General features: G+C 39.5%; 2 protein-coding genes across 3 annotated transcripts in view; both read left to right on the top strand.

Annotated features, from left to right (window-relative positions):
- LOC146978752 (receptor-type tyrosine-protein phosphatase H-like) overlaps nt 1–10,191 on the top strand; it is a 39,088-nt gene extending 28,897 nt beyond the window's left edge. Inside the window, 13 exon segments of the mRNA XM_085790233.1 lie at nt 246–503; nt 1,261–1,518; nt 3,798–4,052; nt 4,961–5,054; nt 5,139–5,186; nt 5,353–5,434; nt 5,578–5,668; nt 5,794–5,870; nt 6,021–6,155; nt 6,324–6,446; nt 6,605–6,765; nt 8,924–9,059; nt 9,814–10,191. Of these exon segments, the coding sequence (XP_085646359.1) occupies nt 246–503; nt 1,261–1,518; nt 3,798–4,052; nt 4,961–5,054; nt 5,139–5,186; nt 5,353–5,434; nt 5,578–5,668; nt 5,794–5,870; nt 6,021–6,155; nt 6,324–6,446; nt 6,605–6,765; nt 8,924–9,059; nt 9,814–9,948 (1,853 nt within the window). The 3' untranslated portion in view covers nt 9,949–10,191.
- A 1,368-nt stretch (nt 10,192–11,559) lies between these two features.
- ggcta (gamma-glutamylcyclotransferase a) lies at nt 11,560–14,256 on the top strand. Of its 2 annotated transcripts, none has more exons than XM_085791650.1 (5): nt 11,560–11,999; nt 12,890–13,035; nt 13,139–13,271; nt 13,382–13,631; nt 13,874–14,256. In XM_085791650.1, exons 1-4 carry the CDS (start codon nt 11,823–11,825, stop codon nt 13,505–13,507), a joined length of 582 nt encoding a protein of 193 aa, XP_085647776.1. In that variant the 5' UTR covers nt 11,560–11,822; the 3' UTR covers nt 13,508–13,631; nt 13,874–14,256. The 2 variants fall into 2 exon arrangements, with proteins under 2 accessions (XP_085647776.1, XP_085647775.1); XM_085791649.1 differs by having other exon boundaries at nt 13,382–13,628; nt 13,860–14,256.
- Nucleotides 14,257–14,283: the final 27 nt, after the last annotated feature.

Here is a 14,283-nt window from a genome sequence, read left to right on the forward strand (position 1 = left end):
ATATTCTTTTAGCAAACCACTCCTGTTCAGTCGATAAAGAAGATGAAGATTTGTTGAAACATCAGTAGCCTATCAATCAAATTGGCGCAATTTCTGCAAATCGTCTCTTTTATATGCAAACCCCTTATAATCCTTTATACAATGAGCCTGAATATTGAAATTAATAGCTTGTTTATCATTTCTTCATAAATTCCTTTGAACATCAACATCTTGTTAAACTTTCCTCTCTTCCTTTCTGATCCCAGCTCCTCGTAATGCTGAAGGGTTTCAAGCAGTGACCCAAAATGAGACCAGTATAACTCTGGAGTGGACAAAAGTGGAAAACATCCTCAACTATATACTTAGGTTCGATAACAAAGAGGAAACAGTCACTGCACCAGAGGGACAAAATCCTGTGAGACACACAATCTCAGGACTCACAAGTGCAACAACATACACCTTCACTCTCTTGACTGTGTTTGATCACATCAACAGCACTGGAGTCAGCCTCACTGCATCAACTGGTAAGAGAGTATTTTCTTTTTATACAGCTGTAAAACAAGAGGCAGACCAGAGCTCTGTACCAACATCTAACATCAAGTTTCTCAGTAACAGAGAGATGTTACTGTGATATTTTTGGCTGTTGCTGATCAAATAATTAACTGAATCGAACCGTTTATTTGATCAAAAACAGCTCCTGACAACCCAGTGATGATATTGTCCACTCAGTGATCTTAGTTCCTGACAATAAGGATGTGATGCTGTTGAACCAAACTGAGAGCACTATAGGTCTGATGTAGGACGACAAGGTTAACAACATCTAATGCTTAGATACAAGATCCATGGTTGTATAGAGAAGGAATCAATTAATCTTATTAAGAGACGTCAGTAGAGTTTTAAGTCTCTTCACTGTGTTTGAGAGACTCAGCAGCACTGGATAGATGGTGGAAGGTGGCAAAGTAATTGAAACATGGTTTGCAGATTCTAGATCAACTCGATGATTAAGTATAGCCTACTTGTAATTTTCATATATATTTTTGTATTATGTTACCATATTCTTTTAGCAAACCACTCCTGTTCATTGGCAGAAGAAGATGAGGATTTGTTGAAACATCAGTGTCAATCAAATTCGCACAATTTCTGCAAATCGTGCAAACCCCTTATAATCCTTTATACAACGAGCCTGAATGTTGAAATGAATAGCTTGTTTATAATTTCTTCATAAATTCTTTTGAACATCAACATCTTGTTAAACTTTCCTCTCTTCGTTTTTGATCCCAGCTCCTCCTAATGCTGAAGGATTTCAAGCAGTGACCCAAAATGAGACCAGTATAACTCTGGAGTGGACAAAAGTGGACAACATCCCCAACTATATACTGAAGTTCAATGGCAGAGAGGAAACAGTCACTGCACCAGAGGGACAAAATCCTGTGAGACACACAATCTCAGGACTCACAAGTGGAACAACATACACCTTCACTCTCTTGACTGTGTTTGATAATATCAACAGCACTGGAGTCAGCCTCACTGCATCAACTGGTAAGAGAGTATTTTCTTTTTATACAGCTGTAAAACAAGAGACAGACCAGAGCTCTGTACCAACATCTAACATCAAGTTTCTCAGTAACAGAGCGATGTTACTGTGATATTTTTGGCTGTTGCTGATAAAATACTTAACTGAATCGAACCGTTTATTTGATCAAAAACAGCTCCTGACAACCCAGTGATGATATTGTCCACTCAGTGATCTTAGTTCCTGACAATAAGGATGTGATGTTGTTGAACCAAACTGAGAGCACTATAGGTCTGATGTAGGACAACGTTAACAACATCTCAGGATAAATGCTACAATATGAGAGCAATCATTGTGTAGAGAAGGAAGATATAAATTAATCTTATCAAGGGACGTCAGCAGAGCATGAGTTCATCATATCATATAATTTTTAACATTATGTTTCCATTTTCTTTGAACACATCAGTCCTGTTCATTGGATGAAGAAGATGAAGATTTGTTGTAACATCAATATCACTGTTGAAAATCAAAGTGCCACCTTTTCTGCAAATCTTCTCTTTTATGTGCAAACTCTTCATAACCCTTTATACAAGAAGCATGAATATTTAAGTTAGTTTGTGTATCTTTTATACAAGAGCCATGGTTGTATAGAGAAGGAATCAATTAATCTTATTAAGAGACGTCAGAGTTTGAGGTCTCTTCATTTACAGCTGGGACAGTATTTAGTTTCACTCTCTTCACTGTGTTTAAGAGACTCAGCAGCACTGGATAGACATTTGAAGCTGTTAGTGGTTGGTGGCAGTTGGTAATTGAAACATGGTTTACAAATTCTAGATCGACTCATGATTAAGTGTGGCCTATTTGTCATTTTTGAATAATTTTTAACATTACAATTTTCTTTTAATTTATCACTCCTGTTCATTGGATGAAGAAGATAAAGTTTTGTTGTAATATCAGTATCCGTGTTGAAAATCTATTTGCTACAGTTTCTTGCAAATCGTCTCTTTTGCATGCAAACTCCTTATAACCCTTCATAAAAGAAGCCTGAATATGGAAATGAGTAGTTTGTTTTTTATTTCTTCAAAAAACATTTTAACATCAACATTTTGTTAAACTTTCCTCTCTTCCTTTCTGATCCCAGCTCCTAATGCTGAAAGGTTTCAAGCAGTGACCCAAAATGAGACCAGTATAACTCTGGAGTGGACAAAAGTGGACAACATCCTCAACTATATATTTAAGTTCAATGGCAGAGAGGAAACAGTCACTGCAGCAGAGGGACAAAATCCTGTGAGACACACAATTTCAGGACTCACAAGTGGAACAGCATACACCTTCACTCTCTTGACTGTGTTTGATAACATCAACAGCACTGGAGTCAGCCTCACTGCATCAACTGGTAAGAGAGTATTTTCTTTTTATAGGCTACAGCTGCAAAACAAGAGGCAGACCAGAGCTCTGTACCAACATCTACTAACATCAAGTTTCTCAGTATAGAGGGATGTTACTGTGATATTTGGTTGTTGCTGATCAAATAATTAAAGCAGAAGTAAGCGATCCGGTCGTTTTGGCTAACTTCTTGTCAGCCGATGGAGTTAGCAGTCCCCGCTCTCGTCATGGATCTATTGGTCCTCGTCCCTACGTCACCACATTCACGCGCATCCCTTGGCTGCACACACAGCCCTTCATGCCGTTCTCTCTCCTCATTGGATAAAGCTTGTAGGATACAGGGAAGTATACAAGAAGTTTTCTCCTCCTCTTACAGCAGAGCAGAGTGACTGACAGACCCGTGTTTCGGACCAAACACTCTATAAAAGTGATTGCTATCGGAAAATATAACTATTTAAGACTTATATTAACGCAAACATTCTGCTTACTTCTGTTTTAACTGAATCAAACTGTTCATTTAAAAAAAACAACAACCTGACAATGTTATGGATGTGATGTGTGAAAACTGAAAGTACTAGGTCTGATGTGGCACAAGGTAGATCCTACAGTATGAGAGCAATAATAAAATAAAGGAGGAAAATATCACAGAATCTCAACCAGGGAGAGCATGAGGTCTCTTCACTATTTAGTTTCACTCTCTTCACTGTGTTTGAGAGACTCAGACAGCAGCACTGGATAGACGTTTGAAGCTGTACGTGGTTGGTGACAACAATTTGAACTATCTTTTACCCATTGACATGCAAAGTGTTCTTCTGGTTAGCGTATGTCTTATTATCATGTTTGTCATTATTATCATTAATGTTGTTATAGTCACAGTGCAAAGATTTAAGTGTGTAAAATCTGTCTTCCTTTCCATCAGTTCCTCCAAAGGTCTCTTCAGTCACTGTGGCTGAACATTCAGCCACAAGCGTAACCCTGACATGGGACACTATGAATGAAAACTGGGGATACATGCTTCATATTAATGGGAGCACCATAACAGTTCCCCCAGCTGCAAACCTTCAGACACATTCAGTCAAGCTCAGACTCGAGCCTGGGACAGAGTATCCATTCAGTGTGATCACAACATTCTTCGGACTCAATAGCACTGCTTATGAAGACTTCATCGTAACAAGTATGTACAGGATGTCTGATGACAAATTATTGTCAGTAGATAATGTTTTTCCGTATCAATAATAACATCTTATTCCACATTTACATTTACAAAGAGCCTACAAAGAGCCTACTCTGTAAAACACAAGTTATTGAAGCTTTGTCTGCAGTTGTATTCAATCTTTTTAGTTTTAGAAGTAGTCCAACATTATATGGGATGCAACTAATGATTAGCCTATTATTAATTAATTTATTGGTTTTGTAATTAAGTGCTTCATCAATTTATCTATAAAAGTGAACAAAAATGTAATGTGTTATATGGGGCATATTCTAAAATGACAAGTCAATTAAATCAAATCTGTATGTCTACAAATATATAAAGTCATACATTTAGAGTCTGTTATATGTTGTTGTTTGTGACTCTTTCCACTTGTTTCATTCAGTTCCTGCAGATGTAAATGCTTTCTGTGAGTACTCGAGTGGTGGCTATGCCATCAATGTTGTCTGGGATAAACTGGAAGGCGAGTGGACTGAAGTGGAGGTGAATGTGACCGGGCAAACTTACAAAGTAAAAGTATTTGAAAATGTGGGAGATCAGATCAAAATACCTGGATTCCAACCTGCTAAAACGTATGAAGTCTCCATAGGTTCAGTGAGCCTGGGTCCAGGGACCCTAAGGCGCTCTGCACCGTATGTTTTTTTGTGCTATACTGATCCGAGAGGTGAGTCGAGTAAAAATACTACTTTTTAAATTGGCATTGGTAATATGACTCTCTTGTTCAGGTTCTTTGAATTGGTAGCCTTTTCTACCATCATAACATTCAGCCTGATGGCAAAATAAAGAAAATTAGACTGTGATCTGTGTGTAGATAGGAACTTTTCTGCTGCGTTAAGTTTTTGTTGATTTTACCCAAATTTTACTCTCTGCAGGAGTCATTGCTGGGTCAGTAATTGGTGTGCTGCTGTTCTTTGTTCTGATCGGCCTGGCTGCCTTCATTTTGCTCAAAAAAACGAATTTAATCAGGTTGGTGCCACCTCAGTGTCAACACAACAACTTATACTGTCAGGCTCAGTCAGTGAACCTCTCTTTGATTCTTTCCCACAACAGAAAGAAAACATTCATTGTTGGATTCAAACAAGCTGATGAAACGAGCAAGTACGTCAAGGTTTAGACCCTGAATCCCATTTGGGATAGAATCAGTTGTTTACCTCAAATGAAAAAAATCACTAGGCCTATATGATTAGTGTCAGTCTCTATCTGGTAAAATGTCTGCATACCAACTATTTTACATGTCAACAAATGTATTTTTCATTTGTTTTAGAGCAATTCCTGTAGCAACATTTCCAGACCACTTCTCCAAGTTAAGTGTGGATGACCATAGAGGAGTCAGAGAAGAATATGAGGTATAAAAAACATCTTCCTCTTAATTCTCTTCCTGTTTTTGCATATGACTGTAAAATTGGGTCTATTAAGTTCACTGTTTAATTTATTTTCCACGAAACATGTGTTAAATCTCAATATTGTGTTATCTGCCAACTTCATGCAGAGCTTGGCCTCTGTTGGCACTAAGCAGACGTGTAAAGCAGCGACTCTACCTGAGAACAAAGCCAGGAATCGTTTCGACAATGTCCTGCCATGTAAGCTTGTCTTCTGATGTCATGAGTTATAGAAATACATTAAACGTCCAGGTCCACTGAGTCATTCTGGTGTGGCTGTACATCATAGCCTACTGTAGCCTACATCTTCTGTCTTATAATCCTAGACGACTGGTGTCGAGTGAAGCTAAACACATCAAATCCCAATGAGACCTCTGACTACATTAATGCCAGTTACATGCCGGTAGGTATTATTTGATCACTGACAATCATCTCATAAATATTGTTGTTCTCTAATTACTATATAGCTTGTGAAAGTCAAAAATAGTTTAGGTTTGATAAGGTTGAACTATGCTCAGATCTAAACATATTTACTTTAACAACTACTTCTCAGGGCTACAATGGAGAGAGAGAGTACATTGCTACTCAGGGTCCTTTGCCCTCCACCGTTAGTGATTTCTGGAGGATGATTTGGGAACAAAGAGTGAAAGGCATCGTCATGGTAACCAACTGTGTTGAAGAACGACGGGTTAGTATTCAGAAATGTTTTATTCTCACATCCTACGTGCTGACCTCAAATTTTACGAGCGGTTGTGAATCAATGACTTTCGTGGTAACAAACTTCCTTGTTCCTCAACTAAACTGAAACAACTTCAAGAATCTAATTTTGTTTTTCTAATGTGTGTTTTGTCCCCAGACCAAGTGTGAACGATACTGGCCTCCAGACAGCGACCCTTGCTCTCATGGAAACTTACTGATCACCATGAAATCTGAGCAGCAGGAGCCCAATTGGACATTGAGGGAGTTCAGTGTGAAAAATGTAATCAACATCTTTAAAACTTTAGTGTGAATAAATAGGTTAGATAGTAGCCTATTAACTCATCTCTGAGCAAAAAAAAAAAACTTTACCAGGCAGTTTATTGGTTCATGACATTGACCTACAGTTTTTGTATTTGTCCATGTGAAACCTCTCAACAGACAAGCACGTCTGAAGAGCTCACGGTGAAACATTTCCACTTCACCGCCTGGCCTGACCACGGAGTCCCACAAGGAACCAACGTCCTGATCCAGTTCTCAGAGCTGGTGAGGCGCCACATAGACACAGAGGGGGAGGGAGCACCAACCGTGGTTCACTGCAGGTACAGAATACATGCTTCTGTCTTTCTGGACAATAACTATACCATTTGTTGGACACTTCCTGTGGTGGCCCTGAAGTGCAAAACACAACGGCAAATCAGACAACAACGGCAAAAGAGAAAACACAACACAAAAAGAGAAGACACAACGCAAAAAGAGAAAACACAATGCAAAAAGAGAAAACACAACACAAAAAGAGAAAACACAACACAAAAAGAGAAAACACAACACAAAAAGAGAAAACACAACGGCAAAAGAGAAAACACAACACAAAAAGAGAAAACACAACACAAAAAGAGAAAACACAACGGCAAATCAGAAAACACAACGACAAATTACTAAACAACGGCAAATCAAAAAACACAAAAGCAAAAGAGAAAACACAACACAGAAAGAGAAAACACAAAGACATTAACCAAACCGGAAAAGGTAGGTACCCTCGGGCTGGTTTAGGCAAAGACGGTTGGTTTAGGCGTGTGAAGGGAGTGGTTAAGGTTAGGGTAAGATGCAGGGATAGGCTTAGCCTTGCAGAGGCAGCCAATCAGAGGCAGAGTAAGGCTGGTCTTGGCGTGGCCATAGTAGGAAAAAAAGTATCGCAAGCGGGACTAGCACAGAGGCCGCTATGTGTTGCCCAAAATGTTTTGCTTTTGTGTTTTCTGATTTGCCGTTGTGTTTTCTGTTTTGTTGTTGTGTTTTCTGATTTGCCGTTGTGTTTTCTCTTTTTGTGTTGTGTTTTCTCTTTTGCCGTTGTGTTTTCTCTTTTTGTGTAGTGTTTTCTCTTTTTGTGTTGTGTTTTCTCTTTTTGTGTTGTGTTTTCTCTTTTGCCGTTGTGTTTTCTCTTTTTGTGTAGTGTTTTCTCTTTTTGTGTTGTGTTTTCTCTTTTGCCGTTGTGTTTTCTCTTTTTGTGTTGTGTTTTCTCTTTTTGCATTGTGTTTTCTCTTTTTGCGTTGTGTTTTCTCTTTTTGCGTTGTGTTTTCTCTTTTGCCGTTGTGTTTTCTCTTTTTGCGTTGTGTTTTCTCTTTTGCCGTTGTGTTTTCTCTTTTTGCGTAGTGTTTTCTCTTTTTGTGTTGTGTTTTCTCTTTTTGTGTTGTGTTTTCTCTTTTTGCGTTGTGTTTTCTCTTTTTGCGTTGTGTTTTCTCTTTTGCCGTTGTGTTTTCTCTTTTTGCGTAGTGTTTTCTCTTTTTGTGTTGTGTTTTCTCTTTTTGTGTTGTGTTTTCTCTTTTGCCGTTGTGTTTTCTCTTTTTGTGTAGTGTTTTCTCTTTTTGCATTGTGTTTTCTCTTTTTGCGTTGTGTTTTCTCTTTTTGCGTTGTGTTTTCTCTTTTGCCGTTGTGTTTTCTCTTTTTGCGTAGTGTTTTCTCTTTTTGTGTTGTGTTTTCTCTTTTTGTGTTGTGTTTTCTCTTTTGCCGTTGTGTTTTCTCTTTTTGTGTAGTGTTTTCTCTTTTTGTGTTGTGTTTTCTCTTTTTGCGTTGTGTTTTCTCTTTTTGTGTTGTGTTTTCTCTTTTTGCATTGTGTTTTCTCTTTTTGCGTTGTGTCTTCTCTTTTTGTGTTGTGTTTTCTCTTTTGCCGTTGTTGTCTGATTTGTCGTTGTGTTTTGCACTTCAGGGCCACCGTACACTTCCATTTGACAACCATTAAAATTAAAATTCTTGTTCTGTTTCCTGATGTTGTTGTTGTTAGATGTACATAAGCAGTTAAAGCAGAAGTAAGCGATCCGGTCGTTTTGGCTAACTTCTTGTCAGCCGATGGAGTTAGCAGCCCCCGCCCTCGTCATGGATCTATTGGTCCTCGTCCCTACGTCACCACATTCACGCGCATCCCTTGGCTGCACACACAGCCCTTCATGCCGTTCTCTCTCCTCATTGGATAAAGGTTGTAGGATACAAGGAAGTATACAAGACGCTTTCTCCTCGGCTCAGAGCAGAGCAGAGTGACTGACTGACCCGTGTTTCGGACCAAACACTCTATATAAGTGATTGCTGTCGGAAGATATAACTACTTAAGACTTATATTAACACAAATATTCCGCTTACTTCTGCTTTAAGCTGTTTGAGGGTTAGTGGTGGAAGATTTCTATGTGAAATGAATGACCGATATGGAAACCTTCAGCACTACTTCATGATGACTTTTTTTTTTATCTGTGTTACTTCTCTGTCTCTTAGTGCTGGAGAGGGGAGGACAGGCATTATCATTGCCCTGGATGTGCTGCTTCAGCAGCTCGACAAAAAAAGGGCAGTGGGCATCAATGCTGTTGTGCACAAGATGAGGCTGAGTCGACCATACATGGTGCGATCAGAGGTAAAACTGAGCTATTTGCATTGTGTATGAGGTAAAATTGGGCTATTTGCATTGTTTATGACACTGAGTTATAAGTACAAACACAAAAGCTTGCTGTTTAAGAATTTAAGTTTTTTTTTAGTTTAAGATTGGGAAGCTCTGAGTCTGGTAAACATGCAAATTATACCATCATGTGGCAAATAAGAGATTAACATAGATTACAGTGTTTACCTACAGTTCTAGGTCCCAGAGTGCTACCATAGGAAAACACCCGAGAAAAAAATGTGCGGACCGGACCTACCTAGCGCAACATTGCAGTTAAACAGAAGTAATGGAGGCAAAACTTAAAAACTGTGACTTTGGCCTCTATTATGCTCAAAATATAACTAAACATCCTTACACATGACCTTACTAGTCAACTGTCGAGCTCGGGAATGTTTCCATATCAGTGAAGGTGAAACACACATGTAGCACTGCTCTCTCGTATTAACAGAGTTTATGCACAGTCAGTGTTGTGTGGTAAGGAACTGGTGGATGTTGCAAAGCATGTGTAGTGATATTTTGAGCATTATAGAGGCCAAAGTCACGGTTTTAAAATTGTGCCCTCATTACTTTGCTGTTTAACTGCAATGTTGCGCAGCTAGCAGGAGGAGAGCTTATAGGTCCTGGTTGCACATATTTTTCTTGAGTCTTTTCCTATGATAGCACTCCAGGACCTAGAGCTGTAGAGCGTTATTCAGAAAATGACCAGAATTCTCCTTTAATTTCTTTTCAGTCCCAGTATGTTTTCCTGCACCAGTGTATCATGGACCATCTGAAGCAAAAAGAGAACATATATGAGAATCCAGAAATTTTATATGCCAATACCATTGAAATCCAAGAGATTCATCAGCAGAAGACAAATGCCTAAACTCAACATGCAAGTATAATTCTGAAATCAACATACAAGATTTGTAAATATGGATATTCATAACATGTTTTAACTGAATATACATAGCACACTTCAGGATTCATTCAACTGTTTTTTTATACATATATTTCCCTACAATCTGTCAAATTTGTATTATGATTATATTGTAATTAATGTTTCTATTATCATTGTTATCATGTAAGGGGATCACACTGCAGATGATCACAGAATCTTTACAAATGACATTTATTACTAAAAATAAAAGGAAAACACAGTGTTCAGGGCATGTGGCTCATGGAGAAATGTTTATTGATCACATTACAGTATGGCATATGGATTTTGCATCTCCAAATGTTAAGAGAAAAAAAGACAACTCTGTGGATTCAGAATTTACTCATTCATCAACCATAAACTATAGTAACAGGTACTTGTGAAAAACAAAATGTTCCATCTTGAATGAAAGTCTACAGCCTATATGCATTGTAAAGGGGAGAAAGAAAATTCAAAAGACTGCACACAATTGGTCACGCAGTCATTGAGCTTCATCTTATCTTTGGGCTGGGTCAGGCCACAGCACTTCATCAACGTCACATGCTATATTTGTCCTATTTACACTTAAAGTGTAATGGTAGTACTGTAAACTTTCAATCATAAAACAATCCAGTAAGTAGACCAGCTCCAGCATCCGTTTGCTTGTCTAAATCTCAGGATTATGGTGGACACAGATAATCTACTCATGTTTGGTTGGACTATTTGGCCTGCCTCCCTAATTGTCTTTCAATGCACCAGAAATGACCACTCTTCGTATTCTTGCACTCTGATCTGGCTTATATTGGTTGTCACATCAAGAGAAACAAGTGTGATCAATTTTGAGTCATTGTGTTTATTGGATGACACGTGTTTTACTTGGGTTTATGTTTTGCCCTTTGTGGTTACCATCATGCATCACAGGTGCATCACACTGACAATTATGTTTTCTTGTATGAGAATGTGTTTTAGCTTTGCAAAAGGAATGACTGAGATCTGCAAGTGTTTTACTAGGTATGTATTGGTATTGTCAAAAGGATGTTCAATTCAGTGAATTAGCTTAGAGCAATTGATTTACACAACAGGATAGTATTTTAGCAATGCCGAAAAAATGTAAAATAGAAGTTTTTTGTTTTTTTTATTAAACTAAAATCATGGTTTTAGAAATATTTACTAGTATAATTAAGTCCGAAATTGATCCATTTAACTGTTGCACTTATGCACTAGTGCTTGAATTATGATGGGCCCAATGATTTGGAAGTAGGCTACTTTGAGACAGTACCAACTTTACAGAGTATTGATGTGGCATGACACAATAATTAACCACAAGAGCAGACGTAGCCTACTTAATTTTTTTATTTTAGTAATTTTGCAGTAAAGAACTAGCCGGAGAAATTTCTCTGCGCTTCACCACCATGGATGTATTGTTCACCACCACTTCTTCCATGCTTTATTCACTCTCCTTCTACGGTCACATCCATTACGACACACAATCCTGTAGCGCCCTCTTCTGGTTCTCATCAGTAATAGCACAACACAACACTACATGCAGCTGATGAAATACACAGACATAACCTCTGTTGTTTCCTCAGTCTGTGTACATGGTCGATGTAGTGTCGTTTCTGTGAGCAAACTTGTTAAATTGTAGTAGTTGTGGTAGCAGTAGCAGAAACATCCAGACTTCGTTTCTTCCTTTCTAACGTAGACCGCTGGTGGTAGAGGCCATTCATTCACTAGATGTTGTAGCTGGTCACCGAGTCTCTGCTCCGGTGGCGGCTGGACGAAGACACGGCCTCAGTCTGGCGGCTACACCGGTCCTCCGACGTCTGCCGCTGGTGTTGGCCTGCATGTTGGCCTGGCTCTTATGTCTCTGCTTCGCCGCCGACGTTGTTAAAACCTCAGAAATGTCTGTCGCTGCTGCCAGCGGCCGCTTCATGTATTTCGCCTTTGGGAGCAACTTGTTGAAGGAGAGACTGCAGCTGAAAAACCCCTCTGCGATATTTTGCACCACGGGTCGACTGAAGGTAACAATGGCTTTTTTTTTTAAAGAATACAACAATTATTAACAATATTGTGTAATTTCCCCTTTTAATCGACATGACGTTCAAGTCGTGTTGGAAATCACACATCCAAGCGAGTTGCTTTTGTGTAACTTCACGTGATCTTTCCCACGAAAACCACCACTACGTACGATGCCTGGTGCGTATAAATAGTTATTAATTAACTAAGTATCCATATATATTAATTGTAATAAGCTACGCTCGCTTGTCCGACATTAATTTATAAGCCGTTTGTACGTTTACAAACCCGACGACCAACGACCGACTGGACCGGTGGCACCTGAACGCAGCACCGTCCACCACCACCACGCATTCATTCGTTAGCTTAACGGCTGGAAATGTACATAAATCATGTCTCAGAGGGGAAATTAAACAACGCAATAAACGCATAAACTGTCATGTTGTTTGGATTATACAGCCCATTCACCGAACAGCTATTTGTAACACTGTGTCCACGGATGATTTCGGCTGCTGGCCTGGTTGACAGTTGTTTACCATGTTAAACAACCCGGGTTACAATTTAACTGCCGTCCCATATCAGTGGTGCGCAACGGCAGGTTACCATAGAAACACATGTACTCAACGCTTCTTGTGCCATGATGTACTTCGCAATGTCCCAATATGGCTGTAGTATTTTCAGACTTTTGTCAACCTAAAATGACGAATATCGCTGTATTGGGTCTGTGAGAGTGACCCAGCGAACAGACCAGGGGACACCGTTTAAAATACAAATTACATTGTGGGATTTTTTTTTTTTTAAAGTCTGAAGTGCACTCTTCATAGCTTTTTGAACTAGGCTATACCACCTGGCCCCCATTTACCTCGCCACTGTGTGTGTTTGTGTGTGTACATAGGACTATAAGTTGAACTTTGGCCTTTGGGAAAAACATGTGGAAAACTCCTGGCATGGTGGGGTGGCTACCATTGAGTTCTGTCCAGGCGCAGAAGTGTGGGGGGTCATCTGGACTTTGAGCAACGAAAACCTCATAAGCCTTGACAGGTGAGACATGGCATCAAAACACAAAGCTGCAAATCAGTTCAGCTGTGAACATTGGTCATTGTAATGCACTGGTGCTGCTTTTTTCTCCTCCATGGGTCCTCAGCCAGGAGGGGGTGAACCTGGGCATGTACTCGCCCCTGGAGGTCTCGGTGGAGACGGACAAAGGACTGATTCTCTGCAGGACCTATCAAATGAACAACTTCCACGCTTGTCCTCCCTCTCCTCAGTACAAACAGGTGTGTGCACACCAATTAAGCAAACACTAGGTCAAAGACAACTGTACTATAACAGCAATATGCTAAGCAATAGTCTTCCTCAACGTCTCTCTCTGTGCCTTCTGTACTAGGTGGTGTGCCTGGGTGCAGAGCAGAACGGCCTCCCAGAGGAGTACCTCAAGAGACTGGAGGTCATTCAAACCAACGACTACAGTGGCCCCTCAGTCCTCGACCAAATCCGTGCCCCTGTGAAATAACAGTTCAATAAAAGTTTGTACCCTAACTTGAAAACATCAGTGAACAAAAACGGCCTCACCAAAAGGTCAATTAAGAGAGCTGTTCTGAGGTCCACTGTAGGTCTGTCTATACATGGGTCTTATGGTGCGTTCCAGGCAACTCGTAACTCGTGTTTTTTCCGACCTGTTCCTATGGTTACCCGTTAGAACGTACAGTCAAACTCGTAACTTCCCACCTGTGAACTCGTACTAGATCGATCTACTCCCAGTTCCCAGTTCGTAACTGGTAACTTGCCTGGAACGCTACAAACTCGTAACTGGTGACTTGAAGTCGTGACTTCTGGGTTAAAAAGCCTGCCTGGAACGCACCATAAATCCTTGTATAAGAAAAGGTGAAGTATCTATACTACTGCTGGAATGACTAAATGTCAGTCACACTATTTTGTTGAAGACAATGAGTCTCACTAAACAGAATGTGGGACAGCTAGTAAGTAGACCTTGATTTAAGATTTTCTTTCAGGTGACAATTTCCTAGATTCTGGTACCATATTACCAATTCATGCTTTTTGTAATTAGACATTTGGCTGGCCCCAATACATATTTATCTTGTATTTCGAGCTGCTTTAGTTTGAAGCACTTAACTTGATCAGTATTGCAACGGATGTATTTAATTTTAGAGCCATCACAATGGAAGACCAAAATGTCCATGGTGGGCAAAGTGATTAACTTGAGTATTTCTCAGGGGGAATATTAAACAAATGAAAAAAACATGTTAGTCTTCCATTGTTTTTATTATT

This window comes from Trachurus japonicus, chromosome 11, assembly GCF_045865225.1.
Source record: "Trachurus japonicus isolate A0001 chromosome 11, Traja_1.0".
Lineage (NCBI taxonomy): Eukaryota > Metazoa > Chordata > Actinopteri > Carangiformes > Carangidae > Trachurus > Trachurus japonicus.